At 42.9% G+C, this 24,556-nt stretch overlaps 1 protein-coding gene across 2 annotated transcripts; it reads left to right on the top strand.

Annotated features, from left to right (window-relative positions):
* The first annotated feature begins 676 nt into the window (after positions 1-676).
* Positions 677-24,529, top strand: HAS2 (hyaluronan synthase 2). Of its 2 annotated transcripts, none has more exons than XM_039521261.1 (4): positions 677-842; positions 12,418-13,044; positions 16,775-16,876; positions 21,711-24,529. In XM_039521261.1, exons 2-4 carry the CDS (start codon positions 12,418-12,420, stop codon positions 22,638-22,640), a joined length of 1,659 nt encoding a protein of 552 aa, XP_039377195.1. In that variant the 5' UTR covers positions 677-842; the 3' UTR covers positions 22,641-24,529. The 2 variants fall into 2 exon arrangements, with proteins under 2 accessions (XP_039377195.1, XP_039377194.1); XM_039521260.1 differs by lacking the exon at positions 677-842 and adding an exon at positions 2,366-2,718.
* Positions 24,530-24,556: the final 27 nt, after the last annotated feature.

Below are 24,556 nucleotides of genomic sequence, written 5' to 3'. Positions count from 1 at the left end.
ACTTCTGCACCCCAGGCACACAAGTACAGCTCAAGGGATTTTAAAAGCCAGGCTCTGCTTTCCGAACGGCTGTACATGAAGAGGAAATCAGGTGGTGACAACATATGTGTATTGCATTTTTCTGCAAATGTTTGCAATTAGGCTAATTGAATTCAACTCAGTTGAACTGGTTCTAGACCCAACTTAGTCTGAATGGGCAGTTCTTCCTCCCGCTCCCCACCCCCACCCCCCCAGGACCTCCCTTCCTCCTCCCTGTCCCCATCCTCCGCCCTATTAAAACAACCTCCAAGTCTCACTTGTTAGAAGACCCCATAACGTGGAGGAGGCAGAAAAGCAACAGCAGGAAAGAAAAAAGTCAAGACGTCTGGAAAATATTACCCGCCCGCTGCTGCGCCTCACTGACCCAGGCGCTCGAGCTGCGAGGCATCACCAAAGAGACTTTCTAATATTGATGCTGCCCATCTCGCAACTTTCAGAGCCTGCAACGTCTCCAGGCTCCTGGCGACTGGCGTTTCAAACAGGACCGTCCGCTCCAGCGCCAGAAACGAGCCTCACGTTTATTATTTCGAAGCGGTTTTTTGTTAGTTTGTTTAAGAGAGAAACTTTTGAGCTAGAAACTGAAGCAGAGAAAGGCAAAGGGGGGGAGGGAGGGAAAACACGTGGGAGAGAAATGAGGGCGAGTGAATAATTTCCAATGATTATTTGTATTTCTCCTTGATGCTCAATCCTTGAGACGCGCGATTTGATCTATTACCTCAGTACTGGAAACTGTTCCGCGGGAGCTACAAAATACAAGACCACCCAGCAAGCCGAGGACCCTTTATGAGCAAAGGACAAACAAGGTACGTGATTTATATTTATTTCATCTAAAGAGGAACAAACCATTTTCAACTTCCAATTAATGTTGTTGCAAAGACTGAGATAGATTTATATGCGTCTGAATGGAATTTGGGGCATATTTACCCTCCCCCATGCACACCTATTCTGGCAATAAAGTGGAATGCAGAGTGCCTTGGTGCATTTTTTTACACTAACTTCTCGCCTAAAAAAAATGCTTTCGAGCTTGTCGAACTCACGCAATTTATCAGCGGGAAATGCGGGCCATGGTTGGAAAGTTCTTATTTCACCTAACCTGCAAAGGTGCGTTGGGACTGGAGCCGCCTGGACTCTCCACACGCACCATATCCAGCCTGCTGCTGGGTTTTTGGATTGCACACAGTGTAGTCATTTATACACTTGTGCAAACATGACCGTGATCCCCTCCCTCTCCGCTGTGCGTTCAGGGGATGGGGGACGTGACAGGAGCAGAGGCAGGGATGGGGCTGCAGGAAGGCTGGGGGGAGGAGGGGGTTGTCCTATAGCCCCACCTCAGAGAGCGCAAACGCGATCAAGATGTCTCGCTGAAGTACAAAGTGGGGAGAGAGATCCCTGGGGGCGGGGGGGAGTCTAGAGGCGGGGGTGGGGGAAGAGGGGGAACCTACCACTACTAGGAAAACTTTTTAGCACCTCCCCTAAGGCGTCCGGTTGCTGCATAGGCTGAAGAGGGGAGTGTAACTTGGAGCAGCCCTGCTGGGCTCCGATGCAAACGGTCACAAGTCCTGCTAACCACGCCAGTGTGGATGGGTTCGCGCGTGTGTGTGGTTGGGGGGAGATACGTGGCATGGCAGCCAGCGAGCTAGGCACGTGCTGTAAGAGCAAATCGGGGGACAGGCTGATTGATTGGCAGGTGGGCTGCCGAGCCCCACCACTGAAGCGACATCCCTTCGTTGTGCCCCCACCCCCAAGAGGAACCCCCCCCCACACACACACACAAAGCATCCCGGGGAGCAGGAGGGCGGATCTGGCCCAAGCAGCCGAGTGGGAGGGGGCGAGCGGTGGGTGCTGAGCGGAAGGGTGCCGGGGAGAGACCGCAGTGTCAGGTTACGCGGGGGTCCAGCTGTCACGGTGCTGCGGGAGCGCGTCCCACTGCCGGCGATGGCTCAGCGCCCGCGGGAGGCGGGTCTCTCCGGCGCAGGAGCTGCGGAGCACCCCAGCCTGGGGTACGTACCTGTGCACGGAGCACAGGCGGCAGGGCAGGGGGAGCCGCGGCGGCTGCTGCTGCACGGGGTCAAGACACGCCTGCGCCGAGCTCCGCTCCCGGGCCGTGCCCGCTGCTCCAGCCAGCCGCCGCCAAGCCAGTCCCGCCGGGGAGGACATTTCCAAGCTGCAACCCACGTGGCAGAGCGGGGAATACCTTTGAGGTCACTGCATGAGGGGCCGCCCCCTGTGATGCAAGAGCGCGCCTCCCCCTGATTGGCTAATGCCTGCGGGCAGGGGGTTCCCCAGGAAGTGGCGGTCTGAGCCTAGGGCTCCTTCGCTCAGTCGTTTCTTGGAGGAGAGGCGTTGGGAGGCTTTGGCACGTGCCGCTTTAGGAAGTGAAGCTGCTCGCTGACAAAGAGCCCTGGAGCATTGTGCAACGAGCACCCAGCTTCCCTTGCTTAAAGGGTTTGCTGCTTGGGGGAGACCAGCCCAGGATCCAGATTGTGATCTCCCTTATCCCGATTAGCCTCTATCGCCTTCAACGGAGCTGCTGCATATTTGCCCAGTGCAAGAGAGATCACAATCTGCCCCATGCATTCCAACGGCAGCACACTTCAGAACCGCGCAGACAACAGAAAGCAACATGCTGATGTGGCTGTCATTATGGATTAATGTTCCTACATCGCTCCTGACATGAAAGTGTGATGTTAATTTTATTTTGAATTTAATTTCATGTATTGTGCAGATGCTCCATCTAAAATAACAGAGAACCGAGTTCCAAATTTCAGTTCGTCTTCCACTGACGAGATAGAAGAGGTCAAAAGTTTCCTTAACACACATTGGTAGAAGCTGTACAAACTCTTAATGTTTGCTTACTTTAAAATATTCATACATACACCTCTACCTCGATATAACGCTGTCCTCGGGAGCCAAAAAATCTTACTGTGTTATAGGAGAAACCATGTTATATCGAACTTGCTTTGATCCACTGGAGTGCGCAGCCCGCCCCCGCCCCCCGAGCACTGCTTTACCGCATTATATCCGAATTCGTGTTACATCGGGTCGCATTATATCGAGGTAGAGGTGTATCACAGTTTTTAAAATGAAAACAAACGTTTTCACTAGTACACATTGAGGCATACAGCATGACTGCCTCAGTATTTGTTCCAGGGAAACTGGTACATTATTGCAGTTGTGTGTGACTGCACACACATACTTGTATGAGTAATCTCATTAGAACATAAGAACGGCCATACTGGGTCAGACCAAAGGTCCATCAAGTCCAGTATCCTGTCCTCTGACACTGGCCAATGGCAGGTGCCCCAAAGGGAATGAACAGAACAGGTTATCATCAAGTGCTCCATGCCCTGTCACCCAGTCCCAGCTTCTGGCAAACAGAGGCTAGGGACACCATTTCATTACATTGAATGGGACTTCTCATGCAACTCAACAGGCATAAGAGTTTGCAGGATCCAGTTCTGAGGCTTTGGCTACACTTGCACTTCAAAGCGCTGCCGCGGCAGCGCTTTGAAGTGCTAAGTGTAGTCAAAGTGCCAGCGCTGGGAGAGAGCTCTCCCAGCGCTGTCCGTACTCCACCTCCCTGTGGGGAATAACGTACAGCGCTGGGAGCCGCGCTCCCAGCGCTGGGGCTTTGACCACACTGGCGCTTTGCAGCGCCGCAATTTGCAGCGCTGGAGAGGGTGTGTTTTCACACCCTGCTGCAGCGCTGCAAATTTGCAAGTGTAGCCAAGGCCTGAGTCTTTTGGGGCTTTGAGCACTTAAAAATGACAATATTAATATTAAATTATTAGTTTCAAGCTAGCATCTCTCCTTCAAACACTATATATTAAAGTACTGTAATATTAAAGAGTCATGGGTAAAAGCTTAGGCACAATGAAGTCAATTGGTCATTGACTTCTGTGGAGCCAGGATTTCATGCCAAGCTTGTAAATCTTCTTACACACATGGCCATATACCATGGGCCAAATTCTCTGCTAGTGCACAAGGATACAGCACCACTGACTTCAATGGAATTTCACACACTAGCAGAGAATTTGGCCGTACGTATTTATGGCATTGGACCAAGCAAATTATTTTGTCTCTTCCCCTAGATTTATATACACAGGGCCAAATGATTCCTGTGTTGAAGGTTATGGGACAACTCACATAAGTCAGTCCAACAGGATATGGCCTATGATCTATGAATGAGCAGTAAATAAATTACAAGATCATTAAGAGATAAACACCAATCAAAATTATTTAAGGTGGATAACATGCATTACTACTATGTAAGTAGTTCAGGGGTTCTCAAACTTCGTTGCACTGCAACCCCCTAAATGATCCCAGAAGGGCAGACTGAAGCCTGAACTCACTCAAGTCCCACTTCCCTGGGGGGGAGGGGGGAGTGGCAAAGGGCAAAGCCTGAGCCACATCACCTTGGGAACATCAAAGCCAAAGCCCAAGGGCTTCAGTCCCAGGCAGGGGGCCTGTAACCTGAGCCCCTTGAAGCCCTCAGTCACCCCGGGCAGTGGGGCTCAAGCAGACAGTCTAAAGCCAGCCCTGGTGACCCCATTAAAATTGGGTCCCAACCCACGTTGGGGTCCCAGCCCGCAGTTTGAGATCCACTGAAATGTTTAATTCCAAATACTTACCTAAACTGCACGACAGGTAAACTGGAAATGATTGATGAAACAGAATTTTTTGTACAAGCATGGCTTACCTTTGCATAACCCTATGAGTTTGTCACCATTGTTTACATCTGGGACAAAACTAACAAACAATAGAGGCCTTGCTAAGGCTCATAAGAGAATACTTTTGGAGGAGCAGTGAGTAGAAAAAGAAGATCCTTGGTCCAGTATTCAAAAACTTCTAAAGGCAGGCACAGTTTGTTGTCATTAATTCTGATATGCTATCCTGTTCTCTCACCTAAAACCAGACTTAACTTTAGTCTTATGTGAACCCCTTCGAGAAGATAAATGGTATGTAAAATCTGGAAGTGACAAATAACTCTAAACAACAGATATGGTAACTCTGTTAATATAAAAATGTGCAGATATAACATAACTTTTGTTTCCCCTCTGCCAGCTGTAAACTGGAAGAGGGAATGTGGACAGTTATTTTATGCTTATAATTCATATTTTATGGAATTATTTGTACTTCAAAGTTGAAATATTTATTTTGCTGCCAAAATACATCTAAATTTCTTTAAGTTGGATGCCAATTCATAATAATCAGTTAACATTTGCACTATATGTGTATATGTTGACGTTTGTGTATATATACATTACAGCATATATTAATCTGTGTATATACTTTCTTATGGACACCCACATACACGCTGGCCAGACCTAGTTGTTTTACTGAAGCCAAAACCAGCTAGTCACATGGGTAAGGAAATCAAGCTTTGGCTTATAAAGGGCTAACTAAATTCTTCCCTTGGCTGTATGCATACAACTCTCGCTGACGTCAGTGGGAGATCTGTTTATATACTGATATGTGTGTGAGACATTTTATATTGGACTTGATCCCAAAACCTTTAGTGATCATATCTCATTGATATCAACAGGAATATTAGCCTGAGTGAGGACTGTAGGACAGGGCCGCCCAGAGGATTCAGGGGGCCTGGGGTCTTTGGCAGTGGGGGTCTTTCTGCTCTGGGTCTTCGGGGCACTTCGGCAGTGGGTGCCGGAGCGAGTGAAGGACCCCGGCCACTGAAGACCCAGAGCGGAAGAAGCTTCGGGTCTTCGGCAGCGGGTCCTTCACTCGCTCCGTGTTTGGCGGCACTGAAGGACCTGCCGCGAAAGACCCAAAAACTTTTATGGGGGCTTTTGTGGGGGCCCCTGCGGCAAATTGCCCCTCTTGCCCCTCCCACGGCCCTGCTGTAGGGCTTGATAATCATCTGAATAATGACATTCAAACCAATTGAATTACTCATGTGGGTAAGCTGAGCAAGGTTTGGACTGATATATGGTGGGTGGAGGGGGAAGAGAGAGAGAGATTAAATTACAAAACTGTTGGATAATGAAAGACACTCGAAGGGATACAAATCAGATCCTAAGCTCTTATATAGAACTGTTCATCAGTAGATCTCAAAACACTTTAATGCTTTACTCAGTATCATTATCCTTCCTGTACACATGGGAAACTAAATTGTGTGGTTAATTATTCAGTAGAATATAGTTGTAAAGGTTAAAAAGTATCATACAACTTGGATACATTTTTACTAGGGCAAAACTGGAAATGACTCTGCTTTATAAAGGCCTGGTCCACACTGGGGGGCAGTGTCGAGGTAAGATACGCAACTTCAGCTACGGGAATACCGTAGCTGAAGTCGAAGTATCTTATCCCGACTTACCTCTCGTCCTCACCGCTCGGGATCGACGTCCGTGGCTCCCCTGTCAACTCTGCTACCACCACTCGCTCCGGTGGAGTTCCGGAGTCGACGGGAGCGCGTTCGGGGATCGATATATCGAGTCTAGATGAGACGTGATATATCGATCCCTGCAAAATCGATCGCTACCCGCCGATTCGGTGGGTTAGTCTGGACGTACCCAAGAGAGTTTAATTTTAAGCTATGTCCCTAGATCAGGGCCATTTTGTATTACAGAGGTTTAACTATTTCAGTGGTGTTCATCAGAAAAAGCAATGGAATAGTATAGCCTGAAGTATTTGTAATCTTATTTGATGTTCAGATCCACATTTTGACCAAACTTTAAATTCCAAAGCACCTGAACTCTCTCTCCCGCATGAGTATTCTGCTCAAAACCCAATTACAACCATTCCTAATAGTATCATTATCATACTGTAACGTTAATCCTCCTTTTTTAAAGTTTATCCCAGAAAATTTGAAACCGATAAGTGATTAAAAAAAAACCAACATAACCCCCATGTAGTTTCTTTTGTATTTGTGACTACATCTTACGCTTCTTGTTTTCAATCTTTCTGGGGAAAAAGTGGCTCAGGGTTTCCTCTGAAAAGCTGTGTGCGCATTGCACATTAGGGACCTCGTCTTAAACAGCTGATGTAGTGAGCTACATCCCATGTGTTGCAAACAAGTCTGACTTTAATTTGACCCCTGTTAGTCACCAGTTCCAAATCCCATATTAGCAGATGGAAAGGACCACCTAAAGGCTTTCACTACTTGAGAAACAGCTACATAAATGTGCAAGGGGTCTATGGTAGTGAATGCTGAAGTGTTCCTATACCAATATGTGTTATTTTTGTGGTATTTTGTTCCCCAATTCTATTTATTATTCTCTCTATCTATTTATTAGGTTGAACTCTCATTTCTAGGGCCCTACCAAATTTTTGGCCATGAAAAACACATCACAGACTATGAAATCTGGTCTCCCCCTGTGAAATCTGGTCTTTTGTGTGTTTTTTACCCCATACTATACAGATTTCAAAGGGGAGACCAGCGTTTCTCAAATCAAGGGGCCTGACCCAAAAGGGAGTTGCGGGGAAGGGAGGTGTCGCAAAGTTATTTTGGGGCGGGGGGGTCACAGTATTGCCACCTTTACTTCTGCACTTCCTTCAGAACTGGGCAGCTGGAGAGCGAAAGCTGTTGGCCAGGCACCCAGCTCTGAAGGCAGTGCCCTGCCAGCAGCACTGCAAAAGTAAGAGTGGCAATACCATACCATGTCATCCTTACTTCTGCGCTGCTGCCTTCAGAGCTGGGTGGATGGATAGTGACGGCTCCTGACTGAGGGCCTAAGTCTGCAGGCAGCAGAACAGAAGTAAGGGTGGAAATACCATACCAGGGCATCCTTACTTCTGCTCTGCTGCCGGCGATGGTGCTGCCTTCAGAGCTGGGCTCCTGGCCAGCAGCTGCTGCTCTCTGTCTGCCTAGCTATGAAGGCAATGCCCTGGTAGCACAGAAGTAAGGGTAGCAGTATCACAACCATCCCTACAATAACCTTTCAACCCAAACTTATAGTCAGGACCCCTAAAATTACAACACCGTGAAATTTCAGATTTAAATAGCTGAAATCATGAAATTTATGATTTCTAAAATCTTATGACTGTGAAATTGATCAAATGGACCCAGAATGTGGTAGGGCCCTACTCATTTCTGGCCATTTCATTTTTCAAATGCACTGATCCTTTGCAGCTCCTATTGGTCTCTGAGAGGAATATCCCTCCATGTCTATGGAAAGTGGTTTACACTCTCAGGGCCACACTGTGCCAGCCTCACTCAAGAGGAACATTATCTTATGCCACAACTAGTCCCATCAATTTCAATGGCATAACTTGGTGAGTAAGGCCCTGAGTCAGGAAAGTATCCCTAGCCAAGAAAGCACTTAAGGACATGCAAGTAAATGCCTAACTCTCATTGAGAGTTAAGTGTTTTCCTGGATATGGATGAACTTAAACACATATTGAAGTGTTTTCCCGATTCAGAACCTAACGTACTATACAACATGAGTAAAGATGGCACAACATGGGCCTTCATTATAAAATAGATGCCACAGCTCCATTTTCTATAGTCGTTCAAACATTCTTATCCAGAAGCTTTTATGAAAAGCCCTATAGAATTGCAGGTTTCAGTTAACACTGCCAGGCTAGTGTAGAGTAAGATCTGTTTAATCTCAGCAGTGGTGAGAAACGCTACTTTTCATGCACCTTTACACCATCATGCTAATGTAAACAGACATTATGCTGGAGATTCGCAGTGTTGTTGTAGCTGTTTTGGGCCCAGGATATTAGAGGAACAAGGTGGGGGAGGTCATATTTTGTATTGGACCAACGTCTGTTGGTGAGTGGGCCCACTATCCGCTACATGGAGCTCTTCCTCGGATCTGGGAAAGGAACTCAGAGCCACAGCTAAATACAAGCCCACCCATTCCTTAGGCTTCAGAGCCCCAGCCCCAAGTCTAAGCTGCAACTTCAAAGTGCTGCCTACAGCCCTATTTTTAGAGCGTTAGGGCAAACCCTGCTAGTCCAAGTCTGTTGAGCCGGGCTGGAAGCCTCGCCTCTCTGCAGGCTGTGTAGATGCACCCACTTATTTTAATGGTGCATGATTAGGCAGTTGGGCCCAGTTCCTCAAATATATTTAGGCTCCTACCTTCCATTGCCTATATATCTTGAGGATTTGGGCCATGGTCCCATTATATGGGCAACAAGATTTCACTCACAGAGCCTGATCCAAACCCCACTGAAGTCAAAGATTCTCTCTGACTTCATCAGGCTCTGGATGAAGCCCTTAACGAGCTTAGTAATTTATACATGTATTTATAGATCTGATCTTGTTCTCTTTGAAGTCAATGGCAAAGCCCCAAGTGACTTCAACGGGAGCTGGATCAGGGCTGGAATTTCTGTTTTATTCATTCAAAACAAAGGGCCAAATCTGGACACTTTTGAACAGTCTTATTTGGGCAGAACACCCTTTGAAGTTAATGGTGGTCTGCAGGATTTAGGTCTAAGGACATAATTTAGAAAGGGGTATTAAAGAAGTCACTGAAAAAAAACCTGATCTGAAAAGTTAATAGGAGATATGCCAATCTCCTAGAGCTAGAAGGGACCTTGAAAGGTCATCAATTCAAGCCCCCTTCCTTTGCTAGCAGGACTAAGTACTGATTTTTGCCCCCCATCTCTATGTGACCCTCTCAAGGATTGAACTCACAACTCTGGGTTTAGCAGGCCAATGCTCAAACCACTGAGGTATCCCTCCCCCTTAAACTAGGCATTTAGTCTTCACTATATTCTTGCCACCTCAGGCCTGATTCAGCAATGGAGTTACATCAGTGTAAAATTGGAATAACACATGCCTGACTGAGGTCTTTGGTTTCTCTGATAGTTATTAGAGTTATTAAAGTTATGCTTTAATCATGTTCAAAGTGTGATTAAGGATGTGGCTAAGAGTTACGCAGGAGGTCAGACTATGTTCATAATAGTTCCCGTTGGCCTTAAAAGTCTCTGATATAGCAATCGCCTACTCAGCTCTCTTTTTTGGCCCCAGACATGTAAAAATGTGAATTTCCTGTAAGATCCTTGGCAAAATGTTTAAAGCAGGGTGGAGGTTTTTTGGCTCCTCTCTCTTTGTGTATATTCAAACCGATAAAGATCAGGTCTACTGGGCAAAACATCAACAGTCCACATGCTAAAGCTTGAGAACGTTCCTTGAACAGCTTTTTCCAGACTCTCCCAGACAGTCAGTCAGTTAAAAGTCTAATTGTCAAACCCTAGTTTATATGTATAAAAGGGGAAAGAGAGTTCACTAAAGCCACAAATTTAGGTCAAAGTATGCATTAGTTTTGTAGCCAGGGATTATATTTATATATTAATCTATATACTATATATTAATTTAGTTTAGATTGTTTTTGATGAAAAAAATAAAATAAAATTGCTGTTTTATCAGGTCCAGAAACCCATTTCTTGATCTCGTGAAAATATTGTGAGGGGAAGTTATGCTAGAAACATAACCACACAGAACTCAACATTTTTGTGCAGATATATTTCATAGAAGAGAGAATTAATATGGTAACATGACCGGTATTGTAGCAAGTTAGTTATGTATAACTGCTTCAGTTTTATTGTAATGTAAGCACAGTCTGGCCCCTGCTCCCATCCTTTCATGTATTTATACCTGCTCCTGTATTTTCCACTCCATGCATCTGATGAAGTGGGTTCTAGCCCACAAAAGCTTATGCCCAAATAAATTTGTTAGTCTCTTAAGGTGCCACAAGGACTCCTCGTTGTTCATGCTATAAAAGAGTCGTTACTGAGACAAATTCAGCCCAGGTGTAAGATGGCATAATACCTTTTGAGTTCAGCTGTCAGGGAGTTGGTTATATGAAAGATGAATAAACACATGGACCACATATTCTGATCTTTAGGATCATCTAATCTAGACGAGATCAATTATTTTATTTTATTCATTTATTTCTAATGCACCAATCATTTGGCATTCATGGTCATGTTCTGTAACGCTTCTCTAAGACTCCTGTCATGGAAAGCTTTTTGAGTGTGATCTTCTCTGCAACATTTCAGACAGGTCAGAATAGGGACTGTCGATTTACAGTCAATAGACTTACTGCTGGCCATAAATTTGCTGATGTGTACCTATGGCACCTGCCAGAATTTGGCTTTAGGTATTCAAGCAAGTTTTAGTTATAGAGTCCAGGTTATGCTCCTTACTTAACTATTGGCTCCAAATGGAAATTTCAGGGCCTTCCTCCCATATTGAAATACATCACTTTAAAATAGAAAAAAGGAAGAAGTGCATTTTCTCAGCCTAAAATTCTGTGGTTTATTTTTTCCCCATGGCTATAACTTTGCAGACTGAAATGTAAACAGCTGAGTACAGCTGCATCGCTACAGTTTAGTAGCGATTTCCCCCTGTATTTCAAGGGATGGTCTGCAGGCATTTATGATGTAAAAGGGTGGTGTTCCAAGTCCAGCTGTGGCCAACAGACGGTGTGAGGAATATTATCAACATACACGCTGGCTGATAACAGTAGGGAAAATGTGAATAATGGAAAAGGAAAGAGAGCAAAATATAAAGAGAGGCCCTGATTCAGCAAAGCACTCAAGCATGTCTTTAAATCCCATGAAATTCAAAGCATGCAGTTAAAGTTAAGAATGTGAATCAGGACTTTGAAGACATCATGTTACATGTTTTATGTTGGTTTTAAGAAAGCTGTTGCATAAAATGGTTGGTTTGACTTGATTGAAAGAAATCCAGGAATATACCATACCGCTAATCTGCCTGCCTGCCTGCATAGCTTTTTACATACCATTTATCACCATTTTATCACCTTACATACTTGTTAGATCTTGCATAAGCTGGAGTTCAATAAAAGGGATACCAGGGACAGCTAAGCTAAGAATGTAGAAAGTTGTCAGAATCAACTGAAGTTTTGCAGAATTGGGTGAAATCCCAGCTATATTGCAGTCGATGGGTATTTTGTATATTATAGTCAATAGGTATTTTGCCATTGACTTCAATGGGTAAAATCTTGACCCCGTTGAAGCTGATGGCAAAAATTCCCAGGACTTCAATAGAGCCGGGATTTCACCCATATATATATATATAATTAGCCAGACATCTATTTTTTAAAAGTCTCTTCAATACTATTACACTTAAGGTTTCATCCAGAAAGGCCAGGTTTCTAGGATCAGACTCTTATGTAGATAGCACCTTTTGTCTGAGGATCTTGGAGGACCTTACACATGTTCACAAATTTTTAACACTCCAATGAGATAAGGAAGTATTGGCATTCCATTTTGCAAGTGGGGATTAGTGCAACACAGAGATGATGCAACATGACCAAGATGATACAGAAACAGATCCTATATCTCCTGATTCTCTGTCTTGTGTTTTATCCATGAGACTACCCAGATTACATTCTGTAGCAGGAAACAGCAATCACATTAATTATTTTTCTGGTTTTGTTGCAGATGCATTGTGAGAGATTTATATGTATCCTGAGAATACTTGGAACCACGCTCTTTGGGGTCTCCCTCCTGCTCGGAATCACAGCTGCTTACATTGTTGGCTACCAGTTTATCCAAACAGACAATTACTATTTCTCTTTTGGACTCTATGGTGCTATTTTGGCATCACATCTCATCATCCAAAGCCTATTTGCCTTTTTAGAACACAGGAAAATGAAAAGATCACTTGAGACTCCAATAAAGTTGAACAAAACAGTTGCCCTTTGTATTGCTGCCTATCAAGAGGATCCTGACTACTTAAGAAAATGTTTACTTTCAGTGAAAAGATTGACCTACCCTGGAATTAAAGTTATCATGGTCATTGATGGGAACTCAGAAGATGACATTTACATGATGGACATTTTTAGTGAAATCATGGGCAGGGACAAATCTGTCACTTATATATGGAGGAATAACTTTCACGAGAAGGGTCCAGGTGAGACAGAGGAGTCACATAAAGAGAGTATGCAACACGTAACTCAACTAGTCCTATCCAACAAAAGTATTTGCATCATGCAGAAATGGGGTGGAAAAAGAGAAGTAATGTACACAGCATTCAAAGCGCTGGGGAGAAGTGTGGATTATGTACAGGTACGTATTAAAACACTAGGCCAATGCCAATTCAAACATACCTTGACATAAAGCAGCTTTTGTATATTTCATGCAGCATGCTTTAGCCCATCCTAGTCCGCTATGAACACAGTGCTCCTTTCAGTCTATTTGAAAACAGCATGACCGTTGAAAGCATATTTTGTAACCTTTTAAAATGGTTAGACTTTCTGTGAGTATGCTAAATCTGTGCACTGTTATTTGAGACGTCTGAGGCATTTCCTGATACTGAACAGTACTACTCCCTTATCAAAATGGTTACATTTTTTAAAAAATGATCTACTTTGGAAGATCCCTGCTTTGCCAATGTAAATTGAGATCAGAGATAATTTTTGATTCTGGGAGAAGCTGAGATGGATGCCCTGTATACAAACATGCAATAACCGATTAGGGCAGGGGTCGGCAACCCTCGGCACGTGGCCCATCAGAGTAATCCTCTCTGATGGGCCACGAGACATTTTGTTAACATTGACCATCTGCAGGCATGGCCTCCCACAGCTCCCAGTGGCTGTGGTTCGCCATTCCCAGCCAATGGAAACTGCGGGAAGCAACGGCCAGCATGTCCCTGCGGCCCACGCCATTTCCCTTAGCTCCCATTGGCCAGGAACTGTGAACCATGGCCACTGGGAGCTGCGGGGGGAGGGGGGGGCGCGCCTGCGGACTGGCAATGTAAACAAAGTATCTCGTGCCCATCAGCAGATTACCCTGATGGGCCATGTGCCGAAGGTTGCTGACCCCTGTATTAGGGAATATCTTCAGGAATATCTCAAAGCATTAGCAGAGTCTGTAAAAAGGAGACATCTTTAAGCCTTCAAAGGTAGCCAGGACTATTCAATAAAAGGGGAGAGAGAGGGAAATGGAGAAAATACAGATGAGAAATTCTTCAGCGAAGGCCAGGAGTAGCATTTGCTTCATCTTTTACAGCTGCATTACCTCACTCACCACAATTTGGCCTTTAAAGCCTTAATGACACTGTTCACTTAAAAATGAATTAGGCAGAGTTCTATCCCCATTTCCAAAGCTGCAAAGACAGATTGCTCTCAAGCTGTCCTGGAGTCTGTACAAGTTTTCCTGTGTTTTGTGCCTGATTCTGTGATCAAGATGCACAGAAGTACTCCCCACTCCTGGAAATGGTCCTATTGCCTTAAATGAATTAAAACTACTCTGGTGAGTAACGTGTGCAGGATCAGGCCACTATTTGTCACTGAACACCACTAGCAATGGATAAGCCTTGCAAGGTTCAGGGTTTGGTTTTGACTAAGCCCTGGGAAGTTGTGATGATTGTCCAAGCAATTCAGGCTTTTTAGAGGCTCTCCCCTTCCTCCCTATGGACCTCAAAGTCAGTTCCCCTGGGCTTCCCCTTTAAAAATCCTCTTTTGATGGTCAATCAGTTATGGAGCCTCTCTGCTGGGCTCTGGAAGGGTCAGTGTTCTAGTTGCTCACACTCTGGGGTGACTCCAGAATGCATTGCATGATGAAGTGTGCAAGATTTGAACATCATGTCATCTGGGGCCTTGCAAAGGAGCTACACCTCTACCCAATATAACGTGACCTGATATAACATGAATTTGGATATAACGCAGTAAAGCAGTGCTCCGGGAGGGCGGGGCTGCGCACTCCGGTGGATCAAAGCAAGTTCGATATAACACGGTTTCACCTATAACATGGTAAGACTTTTGGCTCCCAAGGACAGCATTATATTGGAGTAGAGGTGTACCAGAGTAGCTGGATCAACACCATGGGGTCTTCAAAGGCCAGGGAAGGTGGGTACTGAAGGACTACAGGAAGGAGTTTCTTAGCAGGATTTTATAGGTACATGAACAGTTCATGGAGAGGGCAGAGAATAAATAAATACAAATGTAAATCACCACCTTTCCCAACCCACCTCAGAAAAATCAAACTAGTTTGTTCCCTACAAGTGATGGGCCTGATCCTCCCTGGTCTCATACCTTGTGTAGTGCAATCAGGGCGCAAAGTGCTATTCTAATTTGAAAGCATTTTGCATGGATGTAAATAGATGCACAAGGAGCACAGTGAAGAATCAGGCCATCATATGTCCTATTTTGCTGGTCTGGGATGTTTCATATCTGTCCAGGAAAACTGTAGTGAAGTATTTCTTCTAAAGAAACTGGCCAAAAGTATTAATAGCTATAAATATCTAAATGGGAAACAAATATTTAATAATGGGCTCTTCAGTCTAGCAGACAAAGGTCTAACACGATCCAATGGCTGGAAGTTGAAGTTAGACAAATTCAGACTGGAAATAAGGTGTACATTTTTAACAGTGAGAGTAATTAACCACTGGAACAATTTCCCAAGGGTTTAAATAGATTCTTCATCACTGACTATTTTAAAATCAAGATGGATGTTTTACTAGAAGATCTGCTTTAGGAATTCTTTTGGGGAAGTTTTATGGCCTGTGTTATACAGGCGATTGCATTACATTAGCACAGTAGTTCCTTTTGGCCTTGGAATCTATGAATCTATGAAAAATGGGAAAAAGGAAGTGCCTCCCCACAGAGATGCTGCCAGCCCTTGCTAAGTCTATTTAGCACCTGTCCACTGGAGCTCTGACTGACTCATGGCATTGACTCAAAAAGCCTGATGAGTGTCTTAGGCTATGTCTACACTTCCACAGTAAGTCGACCTATGCTACGCAATTCCAGCTACGTGAATAAAGTAGCTGGAGTCGACGTACCTTAGGTCAATACCACAGAGTCTACACCATGGGGGGGGGGGGATCAACAGGAGAAACCTTACCTTACTTTTCTTGTCGGGGGTAGAGTTCAGGAGTTGACTAGAGAGCGATCTGGCGGGTCTTCACTAGACCGGCTAAATCGACTGCCGATGGGTTGATCTCCTTTTTAGGGTGACCAACTTAAGACACTTTAAACAGGTCTGATTTTCAGACAGCACTGAGCATCCACCCTCTGAAAGTTAGACCCCTTTTAGGTATCTTTTAGTTGGGTACCAAAAAAATGAGCCATCCTGAGTGTCATCCATTTCTGTACCAATATCTCTATATATTGGTGACCTCTGCTTTTAGCCTTTCCTTTTTTTTACTACTGGAGAAAATACCAAATAGTTTCCATATCAAATGTCAAATCTCTCTATTATTTGTAATGTAACATGCAACTAAACTGAAAAGTGAATTTGCCCTGAAATCCACAATACATACTTTCACATGAATTGCTGAACTCTTCTATTGGGGTTCTTCCCAGACTCCTAGCTAATTTATAGAAGTATCTGTGGGTCAACTCTTCATTGATCCCCCTTATGAGAATAGGACACACTTTGAACGGGGTGCACCAAACACATCCGGTTTCCCTATGCCAAAGCTCAGCAAAGAAACTGCAGACCACGCATAAAAGTTTTGTTTCGATTCATATGGTTCTTGGCGCCCTCTCTCAAGTAATATCTCTGTTGTTCAGATTAGCTGATCCAATGTGCCAATGAACAAATACAGATAATATGGAAAATAGAAGATTCTTTGTGACTATACCACAGACAAATGCTCTGTTTCATTCAACGATAAGTCTAGTTGTCTGATATCAAATGCCCTTAATAGAAGTAACAATACAAATTCCAAACAGATTTTATTACATTTCATATAATATGTAAACTGAGTCACTATATTCAGTCTTAATTTTCTTCTCTAGTATATTCCCTAACTAATTCCATTTTTTCTTTTTTTTCTTTGTGTTACTTATAGGTTTGTGATTCAGATACAATGCTTGATCCAGCCTCATCGGTGGAGATGGTAAAGGTTTTAGAGGAAGATCCAATGGTTGGCGGAGTTGGGGGTGATGTGCAGGTGGATATGGTGAAGTTCAGATTAACTGAACAGTATTAGCAGCAAATATTTCTAAAACAAAATTATCCCCAGACTTGAATTAAAACAAGGAATTGGGAATTTTGTAGTAAAATTCCCCTCTATCCCGATATAACGTGACCCGATATAACACGAATTCAGATATAACGCAGTAAGCAGTGCTCCAGGGGGGAAGGGGGGGGCTGCACACTCCGGCCAATCAAAGCAAGTTCGATATAATGCGGTTTCACCTATAACACAGTAAGATTTTTTGGCTCCTGAGGACAGCGTTATATTGGGGTAGAGGTGTATTTTAGAGTCCTGTTTATTTTCAAAGAGATTTTCTATCTCTGGTGGTACTCATCACTACCATAGTATCTAAGGACCTTGTAATCTTTATAATATATTTAACCTCACTACACCCCTCTGAGGTAGGCCCAGATCCTCATACCTAACTGATTTCAATGGGAGTTAAGTGCCTTTGAGGATCTGGGCCAAAGTGATTTGCCCAAAGTTACACAGGAAGTCTGTGGTAAAATAGGGAACTGAACCAGGCTCTCCTGACTGTTACATTAGCACCCTAGCCAACAGGCCACCCTTCCTCTCCATTCATTATTTTACTATTTCCAACTTTGATTATTAAAATAATTTTGAAATCCCATAAGGTATTCACTCTGTATGCTGTTTTACTTTTGTATTTCTCTGAACTAGGACAATGAAAATCACTGAAGTCAGTTCCACTTTTGTTTCTAGTCACATTCTCTGACATTATCATAAGAATAGTCATACTGGCTCAGACAAATGGTCCAGCTACCCCAGTAGCTTGTCTCCCAGTAGTGGCCAGTGCCAGATGCTACAGAGGGAATGAACAGAACAGGGTAATATATCAAGTGATCCATCTCCTGTCATCCAGTCCCAGCTTCTGACAGTCAGAAGTTTAGGGATACCCCAGGGCGGAAGGACCCCCCCCCACTGTGGATCTTCGGGGCACTTCGGCGACGGGTCCTGGAGTGGAAGGACCCCCCGCCGCCGAATTGCCACTGAAGACCTGGAGCAGAAGAAGCTCTGGGGGCCTGGGCCCCATGAGAGTTTTCCGGAGTTAGTGAAGGACTCCGCTCCAGGGCCCCCGAAAAACTCTCATGGGGGCTCCTGCGGGGCCCGGGGCCTGGGACAAATTGCCCCACTTGACTCCCCCTCTGGGCGGCCCTGGGACACCCAGAGCATGGAGTTGCTTCTCTGACCATGTTGACTATAGCCATTGACAGAACTATCCTCAAGGAACTTATTTCTTTTTTGAATCCTGTTATACTTTTTGACCTTCACAACATCCCCTGGCAATGAGTTCCACCAATTGACGGTTTTGTGTGAAGAAGTACTTCCTCATGTTTATTTTAACCCTGCTGCATATTAATTTCATTGGGTGACCCATAGTTCTTGTGTTATGAGAAGGAGTAAATAACACTTCCCTTTTCACTTTCTCCACACCAGTCATGATTTTATCGTCCTCTATCATATCCCCTCTTAGCCATCTCTTTTCTAAACTGAACAGTCCCAAGCTTTCTAATCTCACTCACGTGGAAGCTGTTCCATACCCCAATCATTTTTGTTGCCCTTCTCTGTACTTTTTCCAATTCTAATTTATCTTTTTTGAGATGAGATGACCAGAACTGCACACAGTATTCAAGGTGTGGAAGTATGATGGATTTATATAGTGGCACTTTGGTATTTTCTGTGCTAATTTAGACCCCATCATTTTGTATGTATAGTTGGGATTATGTTTTCCAATGTGCATTACTTTGCATTTATCAACACTGAATTTCATCTGCCATTTTGTTGCCCAGGCACCCAGTTTTGTGACATACCTTTCTAATTCCTCACTTAGCTTTGGACTTAACTATCTTGAATAATTTTATATTGTCTGCAAACTTTGCAACCTCACTTTTTACCTCTGTTTCCAGATCATTTATGAATATGTTGAACAGCAGCAGCCCCAATACAGATCCTTGGGGGACCCCACTATTTACCTCTCTCTACTGTGAAGACTGACCATTTATTTCTGCCCTTTGTTTCTTATCCTTTAACCAGTTATTGATCCATGAGAGGACCTTCCCTCTTACCCCATAACTGCCTACTTTGCTTAAGAGCCTTTTGTGAGGGACCTTATCAAACACTTTCTGAAAGATCAAGTACACTATATCCATTGGATCAACTTTATCCACGTTTGTTGACTCCTGAGAGAATTCAAATAGATGGGTGAGGCATCTTCCCCAACATATCATAATTCTGTTATTTTCTATACTTTCAACCAATTTGCCTTGTACTGAAGTTAGGCTTAGTGGCCTGTAATTGTCAGGATTCCCTCTGGAGCCTGTTTTAAAAAATGATGTTACATTAGCTATCCTCCATTAGCTATCCTCCAGGCATATGAAACAGGTTGTTTTAAGCAATATGTTACATCTCACGGTTAGTAGTTTCATATTTCAGTTCTTTCAAAACTCTTGGGTGATTACTCTCTGGTCCTGGTGACATTTTAATTTATCAATTTGTTCCAAAACCTCCTCTATTTGAAACCTCAATTTGGGACAGTTCCTCAGATCACTCACCCAAAAAGAATGGCTCAGGTGTGGCAATCTCCCTCACATCCTCTGCAGTGAAGACCGATGCAAAGAATTCATTTAGCTTCTCCGCAACAGTCTTGTCTTCTTTGCACGCTCCTTTAGCACTTCAGTTGTCCAGTGGTCTCACTAATTGTTTGGCAGACTTCCTGCCTCTAATGTACTTAAAAAAATTGATGTTACTTTTTGTGTCTTCTACTAGTTGCTCTTCACATTCTTTTTTGGACAATCTAATTATACTTTTACACTTGATTTACCAGAGTTTCCATTTCTTTCTATTTTCCTCAACAGGATTTGACTTCCAATTTCTAAAGCATACCTCTATCTGCCACTTTTACACTGTTGTTTAGCCATTGTGACATTTTTTGGTCCTTTTACTGTATTTTTTTATTTGGTATATACATACATGAGTGTCTTTTATGATCTTTTTAAATAGCTTCCATGCAGCTTGCAGGCATTTCACTCTTGTGACTGTGCCTTTTAATTTTCATTTACTAGCCTCCTTATTTTTGTGTAGTGCACTTTTTGAAGTTAAATACTATTATGATGGATTTCTTTGGTATTTTCCTCCCTACAAGGATATTAAATTTAATTATGTTATGGTCACCATTACCAAGCAGTTCAGCTATATTCATCTCTTGGACTAGATCCTGTGTGTCATTCAGGACTAAATCAAAAACTGCCTCCCACCTTGTGTGTTCCTGGACTAGCTTCTCCAAGAAGCAGTCATTAATGGTATCTGGAAATTTTATCTTTGCATCGCATCCTGAGGTGCCATGTTCCCAGTCAATATGGAAATAGTTTAAATCCCTTATTATCAAGTTTTCTGTTTTTGTAGCATCTCTAATCTCCATGAGCATTTTATAGTCAGGGAGGGATATCTCAGTGGTTTAAGCATTGACCTGTTAAACCCAGGATTGTAAATTTAATCCTTGACAGGGCCATTTAGGGAACTAGGGTAAAAATCTGTCTGACTAGATGACTTCCTGAGGTCCCTTTCAACCCTAATATTCTATGAAATTACCCTTTCTGGTCAGTAGTATAAATTACTATACTCTTATTATTCAAGCATGGAATTCCTATGCATAAAGACTATGGTACTGTTTGATTCATTTAAGATTATTACTGTTTGATTATGCTTTCTTTAACAAATAGTGCCACTCCCCAACCAGCACAACCTACTCTGTCATTCCTATACATTTTGCACCCCGGTATTATCATGTCCCCTTCATTATCATCATTTTGTGATACCTGTTCTATCAATATCAATTTAATACCAGGCACTCAAGTTCACCCATCTTAGTGCATTTTCAGTGCTGCAATGTTTGGGTTGCAAATGCAGCAGAGGGATGTTTATTTCTTTCAAAACAATTGCTTCTGGTGGGATTTATGAAAAAAAATTCACAATAACAGTTCCACTGGTCTTAGGTTTTGTAAAAATTTGTTGTTTCCCTCTCCACCCAGTAGACTTTTAACATGGGATGAAGGAGAAACATCTTTACTCTTGCTGCCAGCTAACAGCTGAGGCACAGGTCCTGGGAGTTAGGCACCTAAATACCTTTGAGGGTCTGGGCCTGAGTCCCTGTCTGAGCTTACTTCCCACCTTCCCTGCTGCTGCACGCTGCTCAGAACAAATCAGGCATTACACTTACCCTGAGCATGAGAGTTAAGGAGGTGGGAGACAGTGTGAGCTCATAGAGGGAAGTGAATAGTTCCTAAGCAGCATTTCTGCTCCGTTACACACAGCAGAAACTGAGTACAACAGGGAGTGTGTCCCCAGGAGTCTTTCTGGGTCTGCTAATGGGAATGGGCAGAATGGCACAGAGGAAGAGTCAGTACATGGGGCTGGAAAGGAAGATCAATGAGTCGGGAGGGTGATTCTTTGTGGGAGTGAGGGGAAGGTTCATGTTGTTTTTGGATAGAAGAGAGAGAAGTTTTGGTGGAACAGGGACTCTGAACAGTCACTGTAAGTGAGGAAGCATGGCTTCTGGAAGAGCCAATTCAGCTTGGTAGGAATTGATAGTCTAACCCTTGGTTAAAAGTGCTGGCGATTTAATGGGAACTCTTGATGTTTCTCCTGAATTGTCAGGGTGGACAGCTCTTCCCACAAGTCATTGTCCCATATTTTGGTTAGTGCCATTCACTTCATGAGTGTTAATTTCTGACCCAGAAATATTTCTGTTTCTTTAGAGCTAATTTTTGAAATTTCCTTTTACTTGCAGATTTTGAACAAGTACGATTCCTGGATCTCCTTTCTCAGCAGCGTGAGATACTGGATGGCATTTAACATAGAACGAGCCTGTCAGTCCTATTTTGGCTGTGTACAGTGCATCAGTGGACCCTTGGGAATGTACAGGAACTCCTTACTGCATGAATTTGTGGAAGATTGGTACAATCAAGAATTTATGGGCTCCCAGTGTAGTTTTGGAGATGACAGACATCTAACTAACCGAGTGCTGAGTCTGGGTTATGCCACAAAGTACACAGCTAGATCAAAGTGCCTTACTGAAACACCTATAGAATATCTAAGGTGGTTGAACCAGCAGACCCGTTGGAGTAAATCATACTTTAGAGAGTGGCTGTATAATGCAATGTGGTTCCACAAGCATCATTTGTGGATGACTTACGAAGCTGTAATCACTGGATTTTTTCCTTTCTTCCTCATTGCCACAGTCATTCAGCTTTTCTACCGGGGGAAAATCTGGAACATCCTCCTTTTCTTGTTGACAGTTCAGTTAGTGGGCCTTGTAAAGTCTTCCTTTGCCAGCTGCCTTAGGGGGAACATTGTCATGGTGTTCATGTCACTCTACTCAGTGTTGTACATGTCAAGTTTACTTCCAGCGAAGATGTTCGCAATAGCCACAATAAACAAAGCAGGGTGGGGCACATCAGGAAGAAAAACCATTGTCGTCAATTTCATAGGACTTATTCCAGTATCTGTTTGGTTTACAATCCTTCTAGGCGGTGTGATTTTCACTATATGCAAGGAATCCAAAAAGTCATTTTCCGATTCAAAACAGACAGTTCTCATCATTGGTACAGTACTCTATGCATGCTACTGGGTTATGCTTTTGACTTTGTATTTGGTTCTTATCACCAAATGTGGCAGGCGGAAGAAAGGGCAACAGTACGATATGGTGCTTGATGTATGATATTTCTGCAGAACGTTACACGGAAAATTTTAAAGCAACCCAACAACTTGATAGTATTTGTGGCATTGAATTAATGTCACCACGAGAAATGGATCACTGCTGCTGGGACTCAAACATTCATTTTTCTATGGTTCATTTTCATCCTGCCAAAGTAAAAACACACCATTGTTTTTTTCTGAGGGAGGAAAAAAAAAGATTCCACCTGTTCACAGGAAAATGGGAGGACTTCTTTGTTTATGCACTTTTTTTAATTGTGCATATGCCTGACAGTGTTACGTTTTATATACCTCACTAGTCATGCTTATGTGGGTGGACAGGAAGGAAATGAGTTTGGTGAATCAAGCAAAGGATCTTGCAACCTAATTTATGAACTTTTTAGAATATTTTTGTTTTATAGGAAGGGTCTTTTTGTGTTAGGCTGACAAATGTAATGCCAAAGGTAAATTTTAAGAGGCCATTGGCTGAGCTGTATTTTTATATTATTGTCTTATTTGTGTGTGTGTGTATTTTTACACCAACTTTTTTAAAAAATTGCATATTTTATATTTTACTTATCTGCCAAAAGAACACCTCCCCAACATTTTGCTCTATCTATCCTTCTAAATACGTTTTGAAAGAATTCACACTTCTTCTCCCCGCAAAAAGCTTCCCACAATGTGAAAACGTGTTGATTTTGATATTATTGTTCACAACAAAAATAATAAAATGTCTCTACATTTTTTAAATTGCTGAATGGTTATTTCTGTGAAAAGTATTTAAATGTTCTCTTGAACTTTTGACTTAATTGTATTGGAAAAGGCCAACATTGTTGTCAGTTTTTGAATAGAAACATATTTGTATGCACAAAAAGGCCAAAGGGGTACATATGTGCAATTTTATTGGAGGACATTGTAAGAGGGAACTCTGATTCTCTAAAAAGAACATGACAGTCTCGGCATATGGCCGTGGGTATAAAATGGCCTGTTCTTGATGCCATTGAAGTTAATGGCAAAACTCCCATTGGTTTTGATAGGAAAAGGATTTGGGCCTACAGGTTCTGATCTTAGGACGTGCTGAGCACCCACAACTCTTTGACTTCCATGAACGTTGCAGATGCTCACCACTGCTCAGGATCAGGCAGAGAGTGCACATTTTCTTAGGATAAAAATTAAATGCATTGAAGACAAAAAATGGCCAAAAATTTCAAAACCCGGGTGCCTAAATAAGGCTTCTAAACTGACATCCATATATCTTTTTTTTAAGGCCAGAAGAAACCATCAATCCATACAATTTTACTCAGTTACCCCTGTAGAGAGCCCAATAACTTGTGTCTGACGAAAACCTATCTTCCAGAAAGACATCCGGTCTTCATTTCAAGAGCTAGAAAATATAATTAAGGCACTGGGTTTGAAAGCTTTGGAAAAGTAACTAGGACTAAATTCTAACCAGGACGTTAGGCAAAGGAATGCAGCATTAAGCCTTAATATACTATATAATGATAGAACATTGGCTGCATACAAATATAGGCCCTTTTGGATTCTGGCTTAAAAAGGACTGTGGCAAAGCAGAAACCAGCATATATTTTTAACAACCTAGAAGCATGTTCACCTTCCTTTATATGCAGACATGAATATTTTCTGCTGTAGAATGAATGGGCCACACACTACCTTACTTGTCTGATTATGTTAAGGTACATACATGGTTGCTTGAATGTCATACTAATACGTTCATGATTGACGAGTTGATCTTTGTTGGTTACAAAACAGAACAAGCAGTATTAAAAACAAGTAAAAGAAACATTTTTAAAAAAAACTTGAGTTTGCCTTTTAACTATTTATGTTGTAAGTTAAAGCTTGAGTAACATTCAAATGTCAAATAAATCCTCTCATTCTATAAGATATTGAATTAATTGCCTGTATTTATTCTAGCAATTATTC

The sequence above is a fragment of the Mauremys reevesii genome, linkage group 2 (assembly GCF_016161935.1).
Source record: "Mauremys reevesii isolate NIE-2019 linkage group 2, ASM1616193v1, whole genome shotgun sequence".
In the NCBI taxonomy this organism is placed as follows: Eukaryota; Metazoa; Chordata; order Testudines; family Geoemydidae; genus Mauremys; species Mauremys reevesii.
Note: the sequence above shows the minus strand (reverse complement) of the source record. Positions and strands in the feature narration are given on the sequence as shown.

Coding starts and splice junctions, on each gene's coding strand:
- HAS2 (XM_039521260.1), top strand. Junction 13,045..16,774: donor GAAGTGTGGATTATGTACAG/GTACGTATTAAA, acceptor TGTTACTTATAG/GTTTGTGATTCAGATACAAT. Junction 16,877..21,710: donor GAGTTGGGGGTGATGTGCAG/GTGGATATGGTG, acceptor TTTTACTTGCAG/ATTTTGAACAAGTACGATTC.